This window comes from Astatotilapia calliptera, chromosome 3 (assembly GCF_900246225.1).
Source record: "Astatotilapia calliptera chromosome 3, fAstCal1.2, whole genome shotgun sequence".
Classification (NCBI taxonomy): domain Eukaryota; kingdom Metazoa; phylum Chordata; class Actinopteri; order Cichliformes; family Cichlidae; genus Astatotilapia; species Astatotilapia calliptera.
The window spans coordinates 51,307,534-51,329,271 of record NC_039304.1 but is presented as its reverse complement, the minus strand read 5'-3'; the positions used below and the strand labels follow the sequence as shown (position 1 = coordinate 51,329,271).

The following is a 21,738-nucleotide window of genomic DNA, read 5'->3' as shown; positions in this document are numbered from 1 at the left end:
CATTGTTATCACTGCCTACACTTAGTCACTGTTTCACTCCACCTGTATATAGCAACTGAACTCCACACCAGTGAGTATTCACGTTTTTCACTTTTTCACTAATAAATACCTGACACACACATCTGGTGCCCGTGTTGTATCTGTTTTGGGTCTATACGACTCACACCGTGACAAAGACTTCAACACTGCATCTAAATGCTGAAGTACTTTTTACTCAGTGACATTTACAGAAAGAACTGTTTGAAGAAACTTAATGTGCAGAGAGAAAATCTCCTGAACTCAACCTTTACTACAATCTCTGTGGACACGGGCAACTGGAGACCTGATGGTCCTGTTATACTTCTTTACAATCAGAGTCAACAGTAGAGAAATCTGACTGTGCTTCAGCACAACAAGAATAAAAAGCATTTCAAAAATGCTGCTGATGCACTTTAAATGTCGTCTGAGCAGAGAATCACTTTTGCTTTGCTGTGTAGTGTGGGACAGCACAAAAGCACTGAGGACTCTTTTGTTGGTATTTAGAGAATTCAGACAGCTCTGACCCTTCAATCTCACTTCACTCGGTCCAAAACATTTATAACGGATCATTTATTTTCCCATTATACTGCCTGTATCCACCCACTGAAAATGGACGTGGATGGTTCATTGACTGCAAGCAGGCTGGTTGCCATGTGTGCCAGAATAGGGAAGCAGGAGAAATCTAAAAAACCTGCAGATAGTGGCTTCAGTGACACTGTTCCTATCACTCAGTTTCACTTCAGCTCTTTGTATGTTGGCTGGTAGATGGTACAACAACAGCACAGACAGGAGTGGCCCACAGACTGACCACGTTTACTGTTTCTCTTCATTTATTGGTTGGTCTGCACAGGGACTACAGATGAGGCCAAATCTGATATTTTTACATTTTTGTAATTTTATAAACTGTGAAATAAAAACTTGATAAGGTTTCATTTGATCAGTGTTGTTCTTCTTCTGTGGTGTTTCTGATGTGTTTGAGGCTGAATGTGGGCTTCAGGAAAGTTCGATTTGAGACTTTTTAAACTTCATAACGTCACAGAGAATTAAAATTAGGACCAATTTAAAAAGTTTGACAGAAACTTTGGCATGTATGTCTACGCTTTGTTTCTGTCCTTTGGTTCATTAAATGCCTCAGAGCCTGCAGAAACAAACTGTCTCACACATTAAAATGTGAATTTGTTTGCACACAGACAAAAACATCTTCCTCCTCTACACCGATTTAACAAGATAAATTGGATTACAACAGTTTGTGCTGCATATAAAAATAAATAAATCCCACTACATTCACTGAAACCTCATCAGTTAAAACTAACATCTTATGTTTAATAATTGAGAGTTATATTTGCTTTTACTGAAGTCAGTTTCTTTGTATAATAAGAATTTTATCAGTGGTGCCTGGTGATGACCACACAGCTTTTTCCCCCCATACTTACATAAATCATGTCCTGTTTTCCTGTGTGATCCTCGAGGCCTCAGAATAATCCTGCTGTGCAGCTCTCTGCTGTTGTCCTGTGAAAGCAGCAGATCCATAATGCAGACTTCTGTTTGTGTCGTTAGACGCTCTGAGTACTGGTTTATCACAGTCCACACGGAGCTGTTTAGTTTCCACTTCAGGAGTGACGGCTGCCACAGTGCCCTGCTTACCTGACCTCTGCTGGATTGTTGGTTCAGTCCACATAACACCAGGTTATCATGTCAGATCTTTATTCACATGAACCCACAGAGACTTTAAATCAGCAGGAATCCAGATGAAGCCCTGAAACAGCAGGAATCCAGATGAAGCCCTGAAACAGCAACATGACCTCATTGATGGGCAGCTAACTTGGTGTTGAGGAGTTTGCCTCAGGGCTCCTCTGCTCAGACGACAGCATGCTGTCTCCAAACCAGGACAAAACATAGAAACCTGTCTGTGGCTGTGTATCCAGCACTGGGCCACGGTATGTATGTAGTATGTGGACAGGGTGAAATGTACTGTAGTACTCCTTTTCCCACTCCACAGGTTATCAGGCATGTTGGAGTTTCTCCACCTCAGTATCAGGCTCAGAGCTGCTGAATCCTGTCATAAAGGCCACCTGGTGAATAATTCCTCATATCCTGTATCTGATTGGTCTGTGGGAATGTGGTGATTTTAAAGTTTAAAGATCAGCAAATATCTGAGCTCACAGTTTTCTCCCTCTCTTTTCACACATGCAGTGTTTCAGATATTTATAAATACAATCTTCTGAATATTAACTTCTGCTAAATAGGCTAAAAGTAAAGTCTGATGAAACTATGTCTCTTTCATTTTAGTAAAAGAACAAAAACAAACTTATCTGATAAGAGTAGTAGGAGGAGTTCATTCTCTCATGGTTTCCATCCTGTTCATCCACTTTTCTGTTAGCCACGCCCCCACAGGTGAACCAGCAAATCACTGCCTCCGTTCTCACAAACGTCTGATCTGTGGCCGGCCGGACTTCATTCCACAGATGTGCTTTAACAAAGTGTGAAGCTGAACTCTGAGCTGTGACAGTGAAGCAGTGTGAGAGTGTCAGTAGATGATCAGCAGAGGAAAGTGAAGCTGCTGTGAGCTGATGTCCTGAAGGGCTTTTAAAGAGTCTCTGAGTTTGACAGGAACATGAAGATGTTTGTGGTGTTTGTGATGCTCCTGCACGGTAAGTACACCTTCCTCTCTCTGCTCTCATCATCAGCTTTTCTTTCATCTCTCTCTCTTTAATGTGTTGAAGTGCAGCAGGAGGAGATTTCCATCAAACACTGGATTCTGATTCAGATCAAACAATACGACTGCTGGAAGTTTCAATAACTACGTACTTTATCAAAATCTTTCATAGTTTACCATGTTTCTGTTTATCTCTTTGTTCATTAAGTTTAGTTCATTCACACGTTTGGTTACAGTGTTGTACTGTGCCGTTTCAACCGGAGCTATTACTTCAATTTCTCTTTAACTCTTCACGCATTAGCTTTAATTAGCTTCATGAGTCATTTGTAGTCTGCCTACGTCAGTGTAGAAACATTTATACATATGCAAAATAAACTGTGCCCATTAGAAGCAGTTAGACACTGATAAGATTCAACTGGTTCAGACTTAAAACTAAACCTTTATTCTAGTCTTTGTGCACACGGGCAGCTGGAGACCTGATGGTTCAACAGTTGATCCTGTTACAGTTCAATAAAAGGCTAAATGTAACTTGTCTGTGGAAATCTGTGTGTTCTGAGTTCTGAGTGGCCCTGAGAGGCAGGATTAGAGGGTTAATGAGGTTCTGTCAGGTTTAACTCTGAGTTCAATGAAATGAAGTGATCCACTTCATACCAGTGTCAGAACTAGAGATCAAAGTTCTCTGGAAAACAGTGAATCTCCATCAACCTGCAAACAGCGAGAGCCTCTATGGTTTTTATATAGAGTCCACACTGACAAATTAAAGATGATTTATTTTTTATATGGAATATAGAGTCTTAATAACAGCATAATTCCTCCTCGTATTGATTTATTTTACATAAAATCAGCTTCCTTATTATTTTTCATCACTTTTGTTACTTGTTTGCTGTTGAAGAATTTAACTCTGCTGGGTCAGAGAGCGCGGTACCAGCTGCAGTCACAGTCGGGCGTCCCTCTGTGAGCTGTGATACTGACATCTGTTAACTCTGACACTGCGTCTGAATACACGATCACATACACAGACATTCATGATGTTATTGTTATTATTTGTAGACCGACGTTTTTGAGATATTCGCACACACATGCATTTTTCAGAAAAATGACTTCAACCAGTCAAACAGTTATTAATGTCCCTTATTGTTCAAAACAAAGTTACAGCAACATTTTTACAGATTAAACTAAAATGATTCTCCTTTATTGAAGTTTACCTGCAAACATCAATAATCTAAATTCATTGCTGCCATTAAGTAATAGAAGAAAGCAACAGCAATAATTATTATTATAATAATAATACGTTTAATATGAAATATTTGAATAATTTAACATACGCTGAATCCAGTTTTAAAGTATGAACATAGATAAAAAAGTTTCAGTCCCACGCGGGTGGGGGGTAAATTAAATAAGTTATTTATTTAAGCTGTTAAACCCCCAAACCAAAGAAAAAAACATCTGTGAATCCAACTTTTGGTTTTTCTTTCTCTTATCTGCACGCGAGGTTTAGGTGACGTCACGGTTAGTGTGTGTAGCCAAAAATCACATCTGAACAAACAATTCTGCTCATTTCATTCATAGTTTCACTTTCAGCTGCACCACCCTCACAGCTGGATTTTGCCTCAGGTCAAAATAATCAAACACGAAGATACAAACATGCTTCTAGTTAATATAGATATATCAATAAAATCTCCACCAGACACCACTCACTGGTTTCTTGACTTTGATTTCTGTGAATCTTCAGTGTTAACATTTTGACCACTGCTGTGTTGTCTTTTTGTCTTTTCTTTTGTTCTTTGAGGCAGAACCCACATTACTGCGCCACACATGTAGCCTCCACAGCTTTAAGTTATTACACTAGAGTTCATCAAACAGAGTCAACAGTAGAGAAATCTGACTGTGCTTCAGCACAACAAGAATAAAAAGCATTTCAAAAATGTACCTGCTGATCCACTTTAAATGTCGTCTGAGCAGAGAATCACTTTTGCTTTGCTGTGTAGTGTGGGACAGCACAAAAGCACTGAGGACTCTTTTGTTGGTATTTAGAGAATTCAGACAGCTCTGACCCTTCAATCTCACTTCACTCAGTGTAAAACATTTATAACGGATCATTTATTTTCCCATTATACTGCCTGCCCACTGAAAATGGATGTGGATGGTTCATTGACTGCAAGCAGGCTGGTTGACATGTGTGCCAGAATAGGGAAGCAGCAGCGTTCACCAGGAGAAATCTAAAAAACCTGCAAATAGTGGCTTCAGTGACACTGTTCCTGTCACTCAGTTTCACTTCAGCTCTTTGTATGTTGGCTGGTAGATGGTACAACAACAGCACAGACAGGAGTGGCCCACAGACTGACCACTGCCTCCATCTGACAACAGAGCTCTCTGCTGGTGTCAGAATCATTGTGCCATGAATAAAAGTGACACTTTGACTGAACTCCCAGGAGTCAGAGTTCTGTAGATGAAGCACTCCAGTGTTATCCAACGTGAAACGAGGTGTAGTTGCCTCTGTCTGAATGTTATCATGGAAAACGGACTGGTTCTTATATACCACTTTTTAAACCTTTAAGTGCCTCAGTCACTTATTCATACAAGTATGAGTGTTTTCTATCAAACATTTGCACTCCGACAGATCACACATCACAGAGTAACTTGGGGTTAGTATCTTGCCTCCCCAGACTGGAGCAACCCACAACAAACCAACAACATTCACTTGATTTGTGTTACTTCCAGTTTCCCAGCATGCTCTGGCTGTGGTGGTGGAGGTGAATGAGGGAGAAAGGTCTGTCCTGCTGCCCTGTCTGTACTCAGGTTCTACACCTGAGGACAATCCCACAGTGACGTGGACTTGCAGTGACCTCGATCCCAAATCTGTACACTTACGAAGAGCAGGAGGAGATGATCTTAGAGGACAAAACCAGCGTTACAGAGAACGTACATCAATGAATCGTTACGCCCTAATCACAAAGGACTTCAGCCTCACGCTGAGGAAACCCACAAAGACTGACAGCGGCAACTACACCTGCTCCATCAGCAATGGAAGACAAGAACGGAGACTCAGAGACATCCAGCTGAAGGTCAAAGGTCAGCAAAAACTTCAACAACTGCTGTAATTACTGGTCATAAGTCAGTACTGTATACAAAGTTCAGAGGTCAAACTAAAAAAACTATTTCCATCGTTTTTGTTCAGCTTCTGGTCAGAGGCGAGTTCATGTCAGGGAGGTCACCACACACATGTCTGTACATATATTTATAACTGCTAGCTGACTTTTTACACATCACTCAACATGAAACGAAAAGACCCAGAGAGTAGGGCTGGGCCGTATCATACCCTTCACGGTAATAACCGTATGATGTTGGGCAATGATAAGAAAATGAAATATCGCGATAGAATATGGGTAAAACGCGCATGCGCAGTGCCTTTGTTTTCATACGCACATGGCGGAAAAAGCATGGCAGAGAATGAGGAGGGCGAAAGCGGATCATTGAATGAAACGGATGAACCAGAACTGGTTTGTAAAAATGCTGCAGCTTCAGTGGTGTGGAACTGGTTTAGCTTTCATCCATCAGATACACAACAAAGCACTATTTTTGGTAGAGCATGCTAGCGGGCCGTCGTTATTACCGTGTTTTTTGGAAAATACGGCACATTTAAAATCAATCCTTTGATTTTTCTGAAAGTCGACAGTGCCCCTTATAATCCCGTGTGCCTTATGTATGAATTCTGGTTGTGTTTACTGACCTCAAAATGATTTTCTGTGGTACACGGCGCTCAAAAATCTGTCAAATGTTTTAGTACGACTTTGCTAAGCTACGAACCCGCACCGCTTGATGGATTGTCGGAGCATTACGGCTATCGTAGGCGGAGCCTCGCGGAGTGATACGTACTGTGCTTCATAATAATATTACCGTATTGTGTGTGTATAACCTGTTTTTAAGTTTTGTGGATATTATACATGGTTATGCTGAGGATATGTCGGCCAGTTTCCACTGGAAATGCCTTTTGGTTAAACTGTCAGCGAGGAATTTGCACTGTTAAATTTTTATATAACTTTAATGCACATAAAAAACAGCTGCTTATTTAAGTGAAAATACATTGATGGGATTTTTGCACTAATAAAGTTGTGGAATTGTAAAGTATTTTGTCTAGTGTCAATTATATCGTCAGTTATTGCAAATTTTCAAATGTATATCATGATAAATATTTTTGGCCATATCGCCCTGCTTTACCAGAGAATATTATTAATGTTTGGTGGACAGCGTCAGAGGTCAGGATTGTGCTTCAGTTACCATCAGTATTACTATAGTATAGTCCTATAGTTGATACTGCGGTTTCTTGTCCTCTCAGACCAGCAGGTGGACGTGAAGGTGAGGGAAGGGTCACAGTCTGTCATCCTGCCCTGCAAAACAACACCTGACCTGCCTGAGGCCACCAGAGTGGAGTGGACTCGCTCTGACCTCGGACTCATGACGGTCCACGTGTATGCAAACAGGAATGATGAGCTCATGACTCAGGATGAAGTTTACAGAGACCGAACGATGACGAATGAAGACCTGCTGAGAACTGGAGACCTCAGTCTGACCCTGAAACACCCCACAGAGAGAGACAGTGGAGGATACATCTGCACCATCTACAGGGACAAAGACATCCTGACACAGAAAGTAGTGCTGCAGGTCAAAAGTCAGTGCTGGAGATCTAAGTACAGGTCAGAGGTCAATATTGTGGAAAGAGGTCAGAGATCAGAAGTCACATTTTTTAATGTTTCTCCACAGAACCATTTCCATCCTGGGCCACAGCTGTCCTGGTTCTCCTGGTTCTTCTTGTGGTTTCTGGAGGTCTCACATATTATTTCCGGCACTATTTCATGAAAGGTGAGTGTCTCCTACTACACTACCCATAATGCCGATGGTTAGCAGGTGTCCTCTGGTGGCTCCTTGACTGCGGCTCACACAAACTTGTTCCAGAAGCTGAAAGAGTTGAGAGTTACAAACAGCTGATACAGAGAGCTGAAGAGAAACTTCCAGGTTTGTTCCAGAAGTCAGAAAACCTCCTTCAGACTCAGTCATTGATCAGTGAAACAGCTCCACAACATGACTTTACTAAACAGTGTGTGTGCTTCACTGCATTGATCTGACACAGAGGCTGCATGTGGACAAGCTGTTCTTCTTCTGTGGTGGTAAACAGCAGCTGACATGGAAACATGTGCTGACAGTAAATGTTGCAGCAGCTTCAGTAAATGTTCCTCCTTGAGTTGTGCTCAGTCATGTGGTGGAGAGCTTCAGATGTTCAGACACATGAGATCTTCATGGTTTCTGTGCTGATGTGTGTGAGACATGGCCGACTGTGGAGGCTCAGTCTGTCTGTTCTTCTTCATCCAACATGTCTGCAGCACTTTACAGGACGCTGCAGACTAGTTACCAAAGAACGAGTCAGGAACACATCAGGAACAAACTGAGACACAATCTGACTGAGACTAGAAGACAAGGAGGGACAGGGAGGTCATGTGACCATCACAGCTGCTGCTGATGTCATCATGTTGTGCTTTGTCGTCCTCTCAGATTACGAGGTGAAGGTGGATTCAGGGGAGGAGTCTGTCCGGCTGCCCTGCAAAGCTATAGTCAGATTCCTCAAAGACACTAGAGTGGAGTGGACAAACAGAGACAACAGGAAGGTCCATGTGTATGAGAATGGACGTGACCAGCGTGGAGAACAGTACCAGTTTTACAGAGGACGAACAGAGATGAACAGAAACCTGCTGAAATTTGGAAACTTCAGTCTGACCCTGAAACTTCCCACAGATGATGACAGCTCCACCTACACCTGCACCATCAGCAGGAAGGGAAAATTCCTGAAGAAGAAACAAGTGGAGCTCCATGTCAGAGGTCTGAACATAGTTTCATACAATAAACATATTTTATATTTGACACTATTTCCTCTCCATACTTCAGCCTCTTGGCCAGTTTAGGTTCTCAGTGGTTTAGAAAGGCAGAGCTTATTGATCAGCAGCAGACTGGATGAAATAAATCATCATAAAACTGAAAGAGCGTTTATCAGCTCACTGATGAATTGTATAGATTATTTTGTATTTCTTTAAGTAGAGCTGCAGAGTTCATGAAAAAATAAATCTTGTCATAGACAAGCCTCATTTGGTTTGGATGGACTGTCTCTGCTGCTGATTGGACATAAATAAAACAAAGGAACTGTTTATGTTCAGTGGGGCAGTTGGACATGTTTCAGAACCAGTCAAACATTTCATTGAAAATATGTCATTTGAACCAGTCAAAAATGCTCAGAGTTGCTTTAGTCTGTACAACTCATGTTGTGTTTGTTGTCCTCTCAGTCCCCCAGGAGGAGGTGGATTCAGGGGTGGAGTCTATTCTGCTGCCCTGCGAAACTACCATAAACCTGCCTGAAGTTGCTAAAGTGGAGTGGAAGACCAGATTCAACAGGAAGGTCCACGTGTATGAGAACGGATCTGACCAGCTTCAAGATCAGGACCACCGTTACAGCGGACGAACGAAGATGAATGAAGACCGGCTGAGAACTGGAGACCTCAGTCTGACCCTGAAATACCCCACAGACTGGGACACAGACACCTACACCTGCACCACCTACAGCAGGGAGGGAAACATCCTGATGAAGAAACAAGTGGAGCTGAAAGTCAAAGGTCAGTGCTGTTTTGTGTGTGAGCTGCAGACACCATTGAAACTTGAGAAAGTGTAATAACTCCAGCTGTACATATCTTATCCATTTAACCCATTTATTATTTGCCAATGGTTGTATTCATAGTTTATTCATATTTTAACAGTTCCTCTTAGTATTCAACATCATTTAACATCACAACAACGTGGTCACAGACCTTTAGGTCCTACTGACCAACAACACCTGATGGTAATTAAATGGCCTACCTTAAAAACTGTGACAAAAAGACATATCATATATGATATGTCTTTTTGTCACAGTATTTAAGGTAGGCCATTTATGTTTGTGTGCCTCTGTTTTTACACTTAGTGTGAAAAGCCCAGCCCCTTATTGTAAAAGCCACAAGACTTGACAATTCTAATTATAAAGAAAATAAGAAGCTTATAATAAAGTCTATTTTAGACACACAAAATCAAACCAAAGCCCTCTGCAGAAGAATCTTTAAAAAAAAAAATTATATCTCCAGGTTTTAGATTTTGATCTGCTTCTGTCCTTCAGCTTTCTCTACAACTCTGAAAACCTGCTGCTGCTACAGCTCATGTTGTGTTTGTTGTCCTCTCAGTCTGCCAGAAGGAGTTAGAGGAGTTGGAGTCTGTCGAGCTGCCGTTCAAAACCTCAAAAAACCTGCCTGAAGATGCTGAAGTGGTGTGGAGGGACAGCAATGACAGGAAGGTCCACGTGTATAAGAACGGCTCTGACCAGCCTGATGAACAGCACCAGCTTTACAGAGACCGAACAAAGATGAATGAAGACCCGCTGAGAACCGGAGACCTCAGTCTGACCCTGAAATACCCCACAGATGGAGACAAAGGAGGATACAGCTGTAGAGTCTATGGGGAGATGCAGAGATACAAAAGAGTGCTGCTCAGAGTCAAAGGTTTGTGTGGTTTCCATGTGGTGGGGTGCGAGGCAAATACTGATGTATATAGTGAAATCCACGTCATCATTAACTGTGAAGAACAGCTTGCTCTAAACTGGAACAAATTACAGAGAAATGGACCAACAGTGAAGTCCAAGCTTTGTTAGAGATCCAGGCCTGCACACACACAGTGTAAACACAGTGAAACTACAGAGTACTGTGAGGAGGTACAAAAGCTCCTCCTTCTGTTCTACTCAGGAACCCACTGCTGCTGTCTGTACAGCTCATCTTTTGTTTGTCGTCCTCTCAGACTGTCAGGTGGAGGAGGGTGAGGGGGCGGAGCCTGTCCAGCTGCCATTTAAAACAACAGCAAACCTGCCTGGAGATACCAAGGTGCAGTGGAAGGTCAGTGGTGATAAAATGGTCCATGTGTATGAGAACGGCTCTGACCAGCCTCACAAACAGCACCAGGATTACAAAGACCGAACGGAGATGAAGGAAGACCTGCTGAAAACTGGAGACCTCAGTCTGACCCTGAAACACCCCACAGAGAGAGACAGTGGAGAGTACAGATGTGAAGTCGATGGGGAGGTCAAGAGAAACAAAACAGTGCACCTCAAAGTCAAAGGTTTGCTTGTGTCTCTGTGTGTACATGTTTTGACATCTTTGTGAGGACACAAACCTGGCATGCTACAATACTTGTGGGGTCTAACGGTGACTTGTGGGGACAAAATTCCCATTTCGATGAGTTCGACGGCATTTTTTAGTCTCAAATTGTGGTTTAAGTGTAAGTGTAGCAGCAATCTTCGGTCCTTCTTTGCCGCTTCTGCAGGACGTACATTTTCTGACTCGTCCTTTTCTAAGATAGTTTGTATGCCACTGAAACTGAAAACTGCAAAACAAATATCTCCAGTTGGACCCCAGTTCTTATTTTCCTGATATTATACCTAAAACAGCTATAAACAGCAACAGTTAGAAAACTGTTGCTCCTGATTACTTGCCTAACCTTTCATCAACACGGCAGCACAATACGACCACTTTTACGACACCTGGTGGAGGCCCGTTGCGGTCCTGACGTGCAAATCGGTCGTCCGATATAGGGTATAGGGGCGAAAGACTAATCGAACTTTAAAACACTTTAAAACCACACAACAGATGAACAAATCAGAACAAATTTACGGAGCATATTATATCAGATTACAACATAAAATAACCAAGATTAAAATTAGAAACAGTGGTTAGGTTTAGGGTTAGGACTTCATTTTTGATTTTTAGGGTAAGCAGCTTGGGAAAGCATTATGTCAATGACATGTCCCCACAAGGATGTAAATACATACAAACGTGTGTGTGTGTGTGTGTGTCTGACTGTGTTGTGTCTCCTCTGCAGGGAGAGTTCAGGTCCAGGATCAAACAGGGGACATCAGGAACAGAAGCAGCTCCATTGATCCGACTCCTCTGATGGCTGATCAATCAGTTTGATCTGTGTGTTCTTTGATTATTGATCAGTGATGTCAGAGTGGAGTCAGTGTGATGTTGTTGTTGTGTGTTTGAGACTTTTAGTGTCCATGAAGGTCTCTGCTGCCGTAGATCCTCTGAACTGTGACAGAGGTCTCACTCTGGAGGAAACTCTCAGCACTTTCCAGCAGCTCCTCCATCATGGAGGACGTTCCCTCACTGTAACAGGTGGAGGAGAGAGGAGAGGAAGCACAGGTGGATCCTCTGAGGAAGACATTATTCTGTTAAATGAGAGGAAACGCAAAGATATGATTGCTTCGTCTCAGTCCAATCGATCTGTTTTCATGTGTACCTCAGTGTGATTGTTTATGTTTATCTTTGTATATTGTACAGAGTCGTGTGATCTGCCCCGGCATGACAAATGTAAATAATTTTATTATGAGGCAGGTGTAGTTATCTTATATTTATATTAATCTGTTCAGTGAACAGAATAAAAATGCCCTCTTTGATCTACTGTGGTTCTTCTTCTGTGGTGTTTCTGATGGAGCAGCTGCTCCTGATGTTTGAGGATGAGACCAGAGTTCCTACAGCTTCAGGTCAGAGAGACTGAAGCTCTCCAAGTGCTTTCTAATTGGAGATAAAGTATTTGAATTTCAGGAACAAGGCCATTCCTCCAATCAAGCATCTTCCAGTTCCTTTCTATATATAATCCCCCAGTTCTACAAGCGGTTCATTCTCATTTTCATGCCCGTCCACCCTTCCTTTTTTCACTTCTTTAACTTTCTCCCTTAGAATTAGTAATTGGGAATCTTCAGGGGCGAGGCCTTCCCCAATCCACAGCTCACTTCATGTTTAAGTCATTCACCTTCATGTATTAAAATAATATCAAACCTAAAATGAGGACGTGGGCCCACTGAGTGAAAGTTTTTATCTGACCAGCTTCAGTAAGAAATACAGATTAAAAACTAACAACCTGATTACCCCACATACATATTTTATGAGGTTATTTTACTCAGAAGTACCACTGCAGGACTTGATTGTGCATTAGCAACAAAATTTGAGCCTGAGAAGGTTAAAGTGATATCTGATGTTTTCAATGTCACTGTGAGTAGGAGAGCTTAGAGCACAGTATCTTGTATGTTTTCCTGTGACTGACAGTACAGTCATGCAGTATATATACCAGCAGTACTAAGATTAGAAACAATTACCAGATGTCTCCAGCAGGGGGAGCGTGGAGCTGTTAAACTACCACATAGTTTCCTCTCTTCAGTCGTTACATATGAGCTGAGGAACATTTGTGTCTGAGCAGCTTTCATAGCAAACATGCATGTTTATGGTAACAAACATGTATCTGTGCTCACATGTTAGAATGAAGGTAAACACTCCCACAGATTTCTGTACTGTCCATGCTGAAGGACATATCCTGGTCAAGAATGAGCCCAAGAATCCTCACAGTGTTACTGGAGCCAGGTTGGATACCACATCTATTATATTTGCAGGGACAAGTACAAGAATTTACTCAATTTATCTGAATTTCGAAGAAGAAGATTAGAGGTCATCCAACTCTTTAAGTCTTTAATACAGTAATTTAACTAGTTTGCGTGTATTATCTGACTTCTGTTTTTTTCATTTTATTTTAACAGGGCAAAACCTATACAGGACATGACACACAACAAGAACAAGCTGAAACAGATGGGGCAAAAGACAGATAGTGAGTGGGGTGCTGGGATGTAAGTCAGGTCAAATGAGATGGGATCCTAGATGTATGTCATTTATTATTTAACGATTTAATTTTAAACAAAAATAAAACATCTAAATCAATATTTATGAATTTCAGAAAAGCAGAATTAAACTTTCAATAAAAACCTCATTTCATAAAACCATTTTTGTATTCTGCATTCAAAAATTGATTTTCAAAATTGTTTTTAAAAAACAACAGAAAGAAATCAATAGATACAAAAATTAAGCTTTATTACTGACATGTAGAATGGTGATTCCACTCATTTGAAACCCATTTTACCTCCTGTTAGCTCACAGGTTAGCTATGATATTAGATAATGAATTAGCTTTGGGATTAACTATTTGATTTGCTATCTATTTTTTAAATCCCTGTCACGGATGAACGCTGTGTGTGGACAGGAGAGAAAGGCCCAAATGTACTCTAGGATACACAATATAAACTCAAAAACCTCAGCTTTATTCCTGACACAATCAAAGAGAAAACTAAACTGTGGAACACTAGAAACAACATGACAGTGTGACACGACACAGAGCAAAGAAAATAGGGTTTAAATACACACAAGCGTATTCAGGGATTGGGAGATAGGAGGGAAACACAGCTAATGAGACAAGGGAAGCAAAACCAGACACACTGCACACAGGACAGGGACTATCAAAATAAAACCTGAAACAATTCACAAGGACAAGTACTTGAGGCTGAGAAACCGACTGAAGGAATGTTACACATGGTACACAAGGAAAATACAGTAACCCAAACTGGAAGCAAGAACACATATAACATTCAGAAAACCAAAACCACGAATGACCAATAAGCGAACACAAAACACTGGGTCAGACGTAGGACCATGACAACCCCAAAGCAATCCAAATTAACCACATGCTGCTTTTGATGTGAGGAGCTCTGATTGGTTGGACAGACACAGGCTGGCTGCCACTGCTGTTTGTGCTCATAGCTGCGCCCAGCTAAGAAGAGTGTGATCTTGTACAAAGGCCGTTCAGCCTCAAGATTTACACTCTGACCAGCACGGATATGTGAAGACTGAAGCTGAAGCTGTCCACCACAACTGATGGAAGACTGATGAATGTATTACGCCCCAGCAGTACAAGCTATCTACCATTTTTAGTAAGCTAATGTGCTCTTCGCAAATAAAGCTTAAAACACCTCAGACTATTAGAACTAAGGCTGGGTTTGAAAAATTGATTTCAGTTTGAATAGAGTGATGTCGATTGTTTAAATCCTGAATCGAGTTTTAAATATAAACCTATTTTGCCAGAAACACCAGAATCTTAGGTTAAAGCTGATGAAACAATTTCAACAACCACCGAACAGCAAAAACAACAACAGGATTAAAGAGCAGGTAAACAGAAAAATATCGCAAAACTCTTAGCTGTGTCTCTAATCAAACCTGTATAACTTGCTTCACATCAACAGCATCAGGTAATGTTCATGGTTTTCTTCTGTTTTAGTTCTGCAGTATATTTTTAAGGTTATCGGCTGTAAAAAGTCAGTCCAGGACAATTTCCTTCATGTTTTTCTGTTTTATCCTCAGCTACTTTGAGATAAAGACAATGTTTACACCTCTGATGAAGTCTCACAAGTGTCAGCTTTGTTTTTATACGCAGATATAAAAATATGGATATGTACAGATAAATGAGCAGAATTATACTATTTCTGACTGAGTCGAGTTGTGGATTGAATTGAATTGGTACTTTGTGAATCAGAATGGAATCAGTTATAGAAATCAGTGACGATATCAGCCCTAATTAGAACCAGCACTGAGGCCTATGACATTTATACAGTGTCAGAGCAAACTGCAACCTACAGCCTTTGAACTAGCTATTAAAATGCTGACAGTAAACACATCAGTCCAGATGTTACCACATTACTTTGTGAGTTAAAAGAACTGAGACAGGCTGATTAAAATAACAGCTGTCTCAGTTCTCTCATTCCTTATATTCAGTGTTGGGACTAACGCGTTATTAAGTAACGCGTTACAGTAACTACGTTATTATTGTGGTAACGAGCACGGTAACTAGTTATTATGCCAAAACCAGGAACGCGTTACTCGTTACTGGGATTTAGATAGGCTCGTTATTCGTTACTTCGTGTGGTGGCTGTCGCGGAGCTTCCACAGATTCAATAACATTAGCGAGTGGTGGAGGCCAGCAGGTGGATGAAGGAAAAGGGAGGCAAGAGGAAAAGAGACCCGAAGCGGCCGCTGGTCCGAGTGTCAGGTGAACTGAACTTCAGGTAAGAAGTTATAACCTGCAGTCTATCTGAGTCACATATAAATCAAGTTTAGTTGGAGTTTATTTTCGTTGTGCTGACTTTTTCGTACTGCGTGCTAGCTAGCATGACGGAGTTTCTATACAGCTGGGTGGTGCTATGTTACTGATGTTGAACTTTATTTTGTTCATACAGGTAATTATTAGAGTTGCCAACCATCCCGTAAAAAACGGAATCGTCTCATTCAGAGAAAATATTACGCGTTTCGTATTGAGGTGAAAAGGAACAGTTTGTCCCGTAATTCAGATAGAATGGAAAAGACACAAAGCTGCAGTTATTCTGTGTTTACGCTGCACAGCTGCCTCTTCTTCTCTCACCCTCCCTCTCCTGTTTCTACTTCAATCATGAAACTGATCAATGATCAGCTGATCGGCTTTTCTCTCTTGTTTGTTTATCACCCACTTTGCGCCAGAAAGAGGAAACCAGCGGATGTCGCGGTAAACAACAGCAGCACGTTTAAGCTTGATCAGCTGTTGTTAGAATTTATTTAATATTAATTTCTAGTATCAGCTGATGTTTGCTGGAGCCACAGCTGTAAACCTGCTGGTCATGATGTCGGTTTGGTTATGTGGTGAGAGGGAAACATGAAGATGAAACCAGGAGATGTCCTTACTGAATCATCAGAGCTGAACAGGTGATGGAGAAACAGGTTTACCTTTTAGGTGACATGAATGAGTTGAAGGGAAGTTATGAACTGTTTCTGAGAGACAAATAACCCCAGGATCCTTTTCTAAGTAGCTGACAGCTGGTAACTGTGCAGGGGCGGGTCTAGCAAAGTGTTGCCAGGGGTCTACGTGGCATAAAAATCCCAAATTACTGCTGGCTTTCGTTAACATAAACCCAGCTAGCACAACAAAATGGCTTTTCTCAGACGGTTCAGTTGGACAGGTGCATCTTGGGTGAAATACTTTCTTATTCTCATTTAAAATGTCTCACTTTTAAAAGAATAATTATCTGAGTCTTGCAACAAACAATTGATAGATTGATGCATATATACCATCAGAACAGTGTACATCACTGTCACAACAGTGTTTGTTTTCATTCAAAGGCTTTATGATTTTTCCTATAATGGTGGGCCGGTCTCTAGTCAAAATGCCCGGGATGATTTTTTTGTCCCAGTCCAGCCATGTATGCAGCTCATCTGCAGTCTGGTGTTACCTACATCTTCCTATTCAGAAGGCAGAATTTCCGAGTTCTGAGTACAATCGAAAGCACCACGACTGCAGTTTTTGTGTTGGATGTAAAAAGCAGGCTAGGATAGAATCAGGCGTGGGATTTCTCTTGAGGAAATGTGCACATTATTTTTTCCTTTCTATTGGCAGGTGGCACAGTGCACTTGTGGCAAGTAAGCAAGAAGACTGGAAAACTTGCTGGGTATCCAGGTACGAAAGCAACACATTATCAAGAGAATTCTGAGTAAAACCAAAGTTACTTTCCCTAGTAACTAGTTACTCTGAAAGTAACAAGTAACTTGAAGTAACTGAGTTACTTTTGCCAGAAGTAACTAGTAATGTAACTAAGTTACTAATTTAAAGTAACTTACCCAACACTGCTTATATTATCTCCAGTCTTAGCAGAGGGCAGCAATCACTTAGATTTCTCAATCTAAACAGTGAATGCATTTAAAGCATGAACTGCACACCTAGCCATCAAAAGTTTGGTAAAGTAGCATGAATACTGTAAAGTTTTATCTGAGACCATGAATCGTGTTTGATGATATTACACTCTGACTGTTCTTCTCCTTCATTTTTCAATTAGGTTTAATCAAATGTGGCAACTTTGTCTTGTGCTGTAAGATGAACCCACTGTCTTCATGAGCACACCTTTTTAAAAACACATCCTGTTCAAAGGTGATTTGTACACGGTCAAACTAATAGGAGAAATAAAAATACGAACACATAACGAGTTTGGATGTTGGCAGATCTGTAATTGGTTATGAGAACAAACACCAATGAAAGGGGTCAGTTTCACTTCTATTGAAAGAACTTTCGCTTTCCCTCAGCTTTGGTGAGCATTTAAGCATTAAACTACTCTCCTTAAAAAGTCGATTGAATTTAACGGTTTTCAAACATTTCATCACTCATCTGTGAGACTGAAGAAGTCACTTGGATGAAACAATTTTCCAAGGAAACATCCAGTGGAGCTAAGCTTTTGGGCATATCCTTGCCTATAATTTATCCATCAAGAGATTTTTTTTATGTATACATTGTTTTTCAGTTATTGTTCATCTTGTTTTTCTTATTATCTCCTATTTTCAGTCTTAGCAGCACCTCTCAGAGTAAACCACTGTAAACTTTCTGCCATTCATCAGACAACAACATCATTGAGCCACGTGGTATTCTTAGGAGATTAAGACCAAAAAGTGACACAAAAATGAAGACACAAATTAAATGCCGAATTAAAATCTACAACATGTTTAGGAAGACTTAAAAAAATAGTGATTGACTGCAACAAACCTTAATAACTTTTATTTATTAGTATTTGTTCTCAAGTTTAAAAATGATACACATGTAAAGCTATGTCAAAGGTTAGCTATGGTATAATTAGATGTGTATGTATACTCCATATATCTTCAGTATTATATGAATCATATGATGAAAAAACACTTACCTCACGTCTTTTCTTATCACAAAACCGATGAATCATCCACTGCCCTTTAGTGGCTGCTAGCCGCGTCCTTAGCATGTTTTATTTCCTGCCACTTCCCGCTGGTCTATCACATTATTGTCTCCCCAGAAACACTCCCCTTGAAATTTTCTTTTTTCCTATATTCATTGTGTTTTGTGTGTTTTTGCACAGTTTTTCTATTTGGTGGTGTTTTCCTAAGTTGCAGTCCATTTGGCCTCTCAGGGCCACCCTACTGCTGAAGAAAGAGTCGTTTTAGTTTTTTGAGAGAAAAACTGAATTATAACGTTTACATAATTATTAAAACACCTGACCTTTAATCTTTTGGGTGTGATGCAGCAAGCTTTTCACACCTGGGTTGGGACATTTTATTTGATTCTTCTTTCCAAACATTCTCAAACATTTGTCAGGTTGGTTGGAGACTGTTGGTGGTCCTCTTCAGGTTTCTGCAGACATGTTCAAAATTTACTTTGTGCCATGCGTTGATGCTTTTCTCCAATGTAGAGGTAGAGCACTCCTCTCTGCACTCCACATTTGTGTTCCAGAGGGATTCAATAGGTAGTGATAGGTAGGTAATTACAGTGGCTTGCAAAAGTATTCGGCCCCCTTGAACTTTTCCACATTTTGTCACATTACAGCCACAAACATGAATCATTTTTATTGGAATTCCACGTGAAAGACCAACACAAAGTGGTGAACACGTGAGAAGTGGAACGAAAATCATACATGATTCCAAACATTTTTTACAAATAACTGCAAAGTGGGGTGTGCGTAATTATTCAGCCCCCTTTGGTCTGAGTGCAGTCAGTTGCCCATAGACATTGCCTGATGAGTGCTAATGACTAAATAGAGTGCACCTGTGTGTAATCTAATGTCAGTACAAATACAGCTGCTCTGTGACGGCCTCAGAGGTTGTCTAAGAGAATATTGGGAGCAACAACACCATGAAGTCCGAAGAACACACCAGACAGGTCAGGGATAAAGTTATTGAGAAATTTAAAGCAGGCGTAAGCTACAAAAAGATTTCCCAAGCCTTGAACATCCCACGGAGCACTGTTCAAGCCATCATTCAGAAATGGAAGGAGTACGGCACAACTGTAAACCTACCAAGACAAGGCCGTCCACCTAAACTCACAGGCCGAACCAGGAGAGCGCTGATCAGAAATGCAGCCAAGAGGCCCATGGTGACTCTGGACGAGCTGCAGAGATCTACAGCTCAGGTGGGGGAATCTGTCCATAGGACAACTATTAGTCGTGCACTGCACAAAGTTGGCCTTTATGGAAGAGTGGCAAGAAGAAAGCCGTTGTTAACAGCAAACCATAAGAAGTCCTGTTTGCAGTTCACCACAAGCCATGTGGGGGACACAGCAAACATGTGAAGAAGGTGCTCTGGTCAGATGAGACCAAAATGGAACTTTTTGGCCAAAATGCAAAATGCTATGTGTGGCGGAAAACTAACACTGCACATCACTCTGAACACACCATCCCCACTGTCAGATATGGTGGTGGCAGCATCATGCTCTGGGGGTGCTTCTCTTCAGCAGGGACAGGAAGCTGGTCAGAGTTGATGGGAAGATGGATGGAGCCAAATACAGGGCGATCTTGGAAGAAAACCTCTTGGAGTCTGCAAAAGACTTGAGACTGGGGCGGAGGTTCACCTTCCAGCAGGACAACGACCCTAAACATAAAACCAGCGCAACAATGGAAGGGTTTAAAACAAAACATATCCATGTGTTAGAATGGCCCAGTCAAAGTCCAGATCTAAATCCAATCGAGAATCTGTGGCAAGATCTGAAAACTGCTGTTCACAAACGCTGTCCATCTAATCTGACTGAGCTGGAGCTGTTTTGCAAAGAACTGGCAAGAATTTCAGTCTCTAGATGTGCAAAGCTGGTAGAGACAGACCCTAAAAGACTGGCAGCGGTAATTGCAGCAAAAGGTGGTTCTACAAAGTATTGACTCAGGGGGCTGAATAATTACACACACCCCACTTTTCAGTTATTTATTTGTAAAAAATGTTTGGAATCATGTCTGATTTTCGTTCCACTTCTCACGTGTGCACCACTTTGTGTTGGTCTTTCACGTGGAATTCCAATAAAAATGATTCATATTTGTGGCTGTAATGTGACAAAATGTGGAAAAGTTCAGGGCTGAATACTTTTGCAAGCCACTGTATTTGTGCACACTTCCATCCAGCCTTAATGTGCACAGCACAGTCCAGAAATGGCAAACTATTATTTGTTGTATCTTCCTTGGTAAACGTTATGTTTCTATCCACCGAGTTGATGTGAGCAGTGAAGGATTCTACTTTTTGGGTTTGGATTTTGATACAGGTATCTCTGGAACACAAACTCGGGATAATCAGGACCCCACAGAGTGGGCTCATAGGTTGCTACTGCTACTTGAAGCAAAGAGTTTTTTTTTGTTTTTTTTTAAATTCTATCATGGGGGACCGGCAAATCCAATAACAACTGCTTTTCCGCTCATCTTTCATCCAGCCATGTTTCAAAAAATCCTTGGAGCACAACAAGTTATACTAGCCTGGGGCTAGATTAGAATATAGATTAATTTTTATCTGATTTTATAAATGATGGTTAAATTCATTCCCATGGATTATTGTGTTTACCAATGAATAGAGAATGTAGTTAAGGTAATTACTTCTTATGACTCAGAGGTTTCTTAAAGTGTGCAGAGAAATCACTGATTACAATAAACATAAAGAAAAAGCTGTCAGGGTATTTCAGCCTTTCACATATTTTACTCTTAAGTTTCCATCCGTGTTTGTTTACTTTTCAGATTTAGTGTGTACAGCCAGACATAATGGCAGACTGCCAAAACTGACTACTACTCATAGTTTTACACCTATTGATCCACTGTCAGCCACACCCACAACTTCCTAATCCCTGTAGCTTTGTCAGCGGATCACGTCTTGTCCTGTGTCTGTATGAGCTTCGTGCCTTCTTTCAGTGAAATTGTAAAGAGGGATTGAGACAGTGTGAGGGTTTGTGGAGTGCTGTAATGAATGCTGTAGTGGAAGAAGTTCTTTGTTCATGTTGTTTTTTACTACAAATAATGAATAGAAGATGCAAACAAAAAGAGTGAGAGGGGCAGGAAAAGTTGAAGGTGGGGCTTTGTGTGTGTTAGGCTGAGGCTACAGCAGTCACCTCCAACCAGAGCACTTGGGTGCGAAAACTATGACGTCCTCCTCTTCCCTCAGAAGTGATCTGTGGCCGGCCGGACTTCATTCCACAGATGTGCTTTAACAAAGTGTGAAGCTGAACTCTGAGCTGTGACAGTGAAGCAGTGTGAGAGTGTCAGTAGATGATCAGCAGAGGAAAGTGAAGCTGCTGTGAGCTGATGTCCTGAAGGGCTTTTAAAGAGTCTCTGAGTTTGACAGGAACATGAAG

At 41.1% G+C, this 21,738-nt stretch overlaps 1 protein-coding gene across 1 annotated transcript; it reads left to right on the top strand.

Moving 5' to 3' along the window:
• The first annotated feature begins 2,339 nt into the window (after positions 1 to 2,339).
• LOC113015637 (uncharacterized) lies at positions 2,340 to 12,289 on the top strand. The gene is made up of 9 exons (XM_026157705.1): positions 2,340 to 2,669; positions 5,396 to 5,746; positions 7,011 to 7,343; positions 7,436 to 7,534; positions 8,222 to 8,545; positions 9,004 to 9,230; positions 9,936 to 10,242; positions 10,535 to 10,629; positions 12,230 to 12,289. The coding sequence occupies exons 1-9, from the start codon at positions 2,633 to 2,635 to the stop codon at positions 12,287 to 12,289; spliced, it is 1,833 nt and encodes a 610-aa protein (XP_026013490.1). The 5' UTR covers positions 2,340 to 2,632.
• The last annotated feature ends 9,449 nt before the right edge of the window (positions 12,290 to 21,738 follow it).

Excerpts from the sequence above, each read along its gene's own strand:
- LOC113015637 (XM_026157705.1), top strand. The coding sequence starts at position 2,633 with ATGAAGATGTTTGTGGTGTTTGTGATGCTCCTGCACG. Across the intron at positions 2,670-5,395 it reads GTTTGTGATGCTCCTGCACG|TTTCCCAGCATGCTCTGGCT; the intron begins GTAAGTACACCT and ends TGTTACTTCCAG. Across the intron at positions 9,231-9,935 it reads GAGACCTCAGTCTGACCCTG|AAGGAGTTAGAGGAGTTGGA; the intron begins AAATACCCCACA and ends TCAGTCTGCCAG.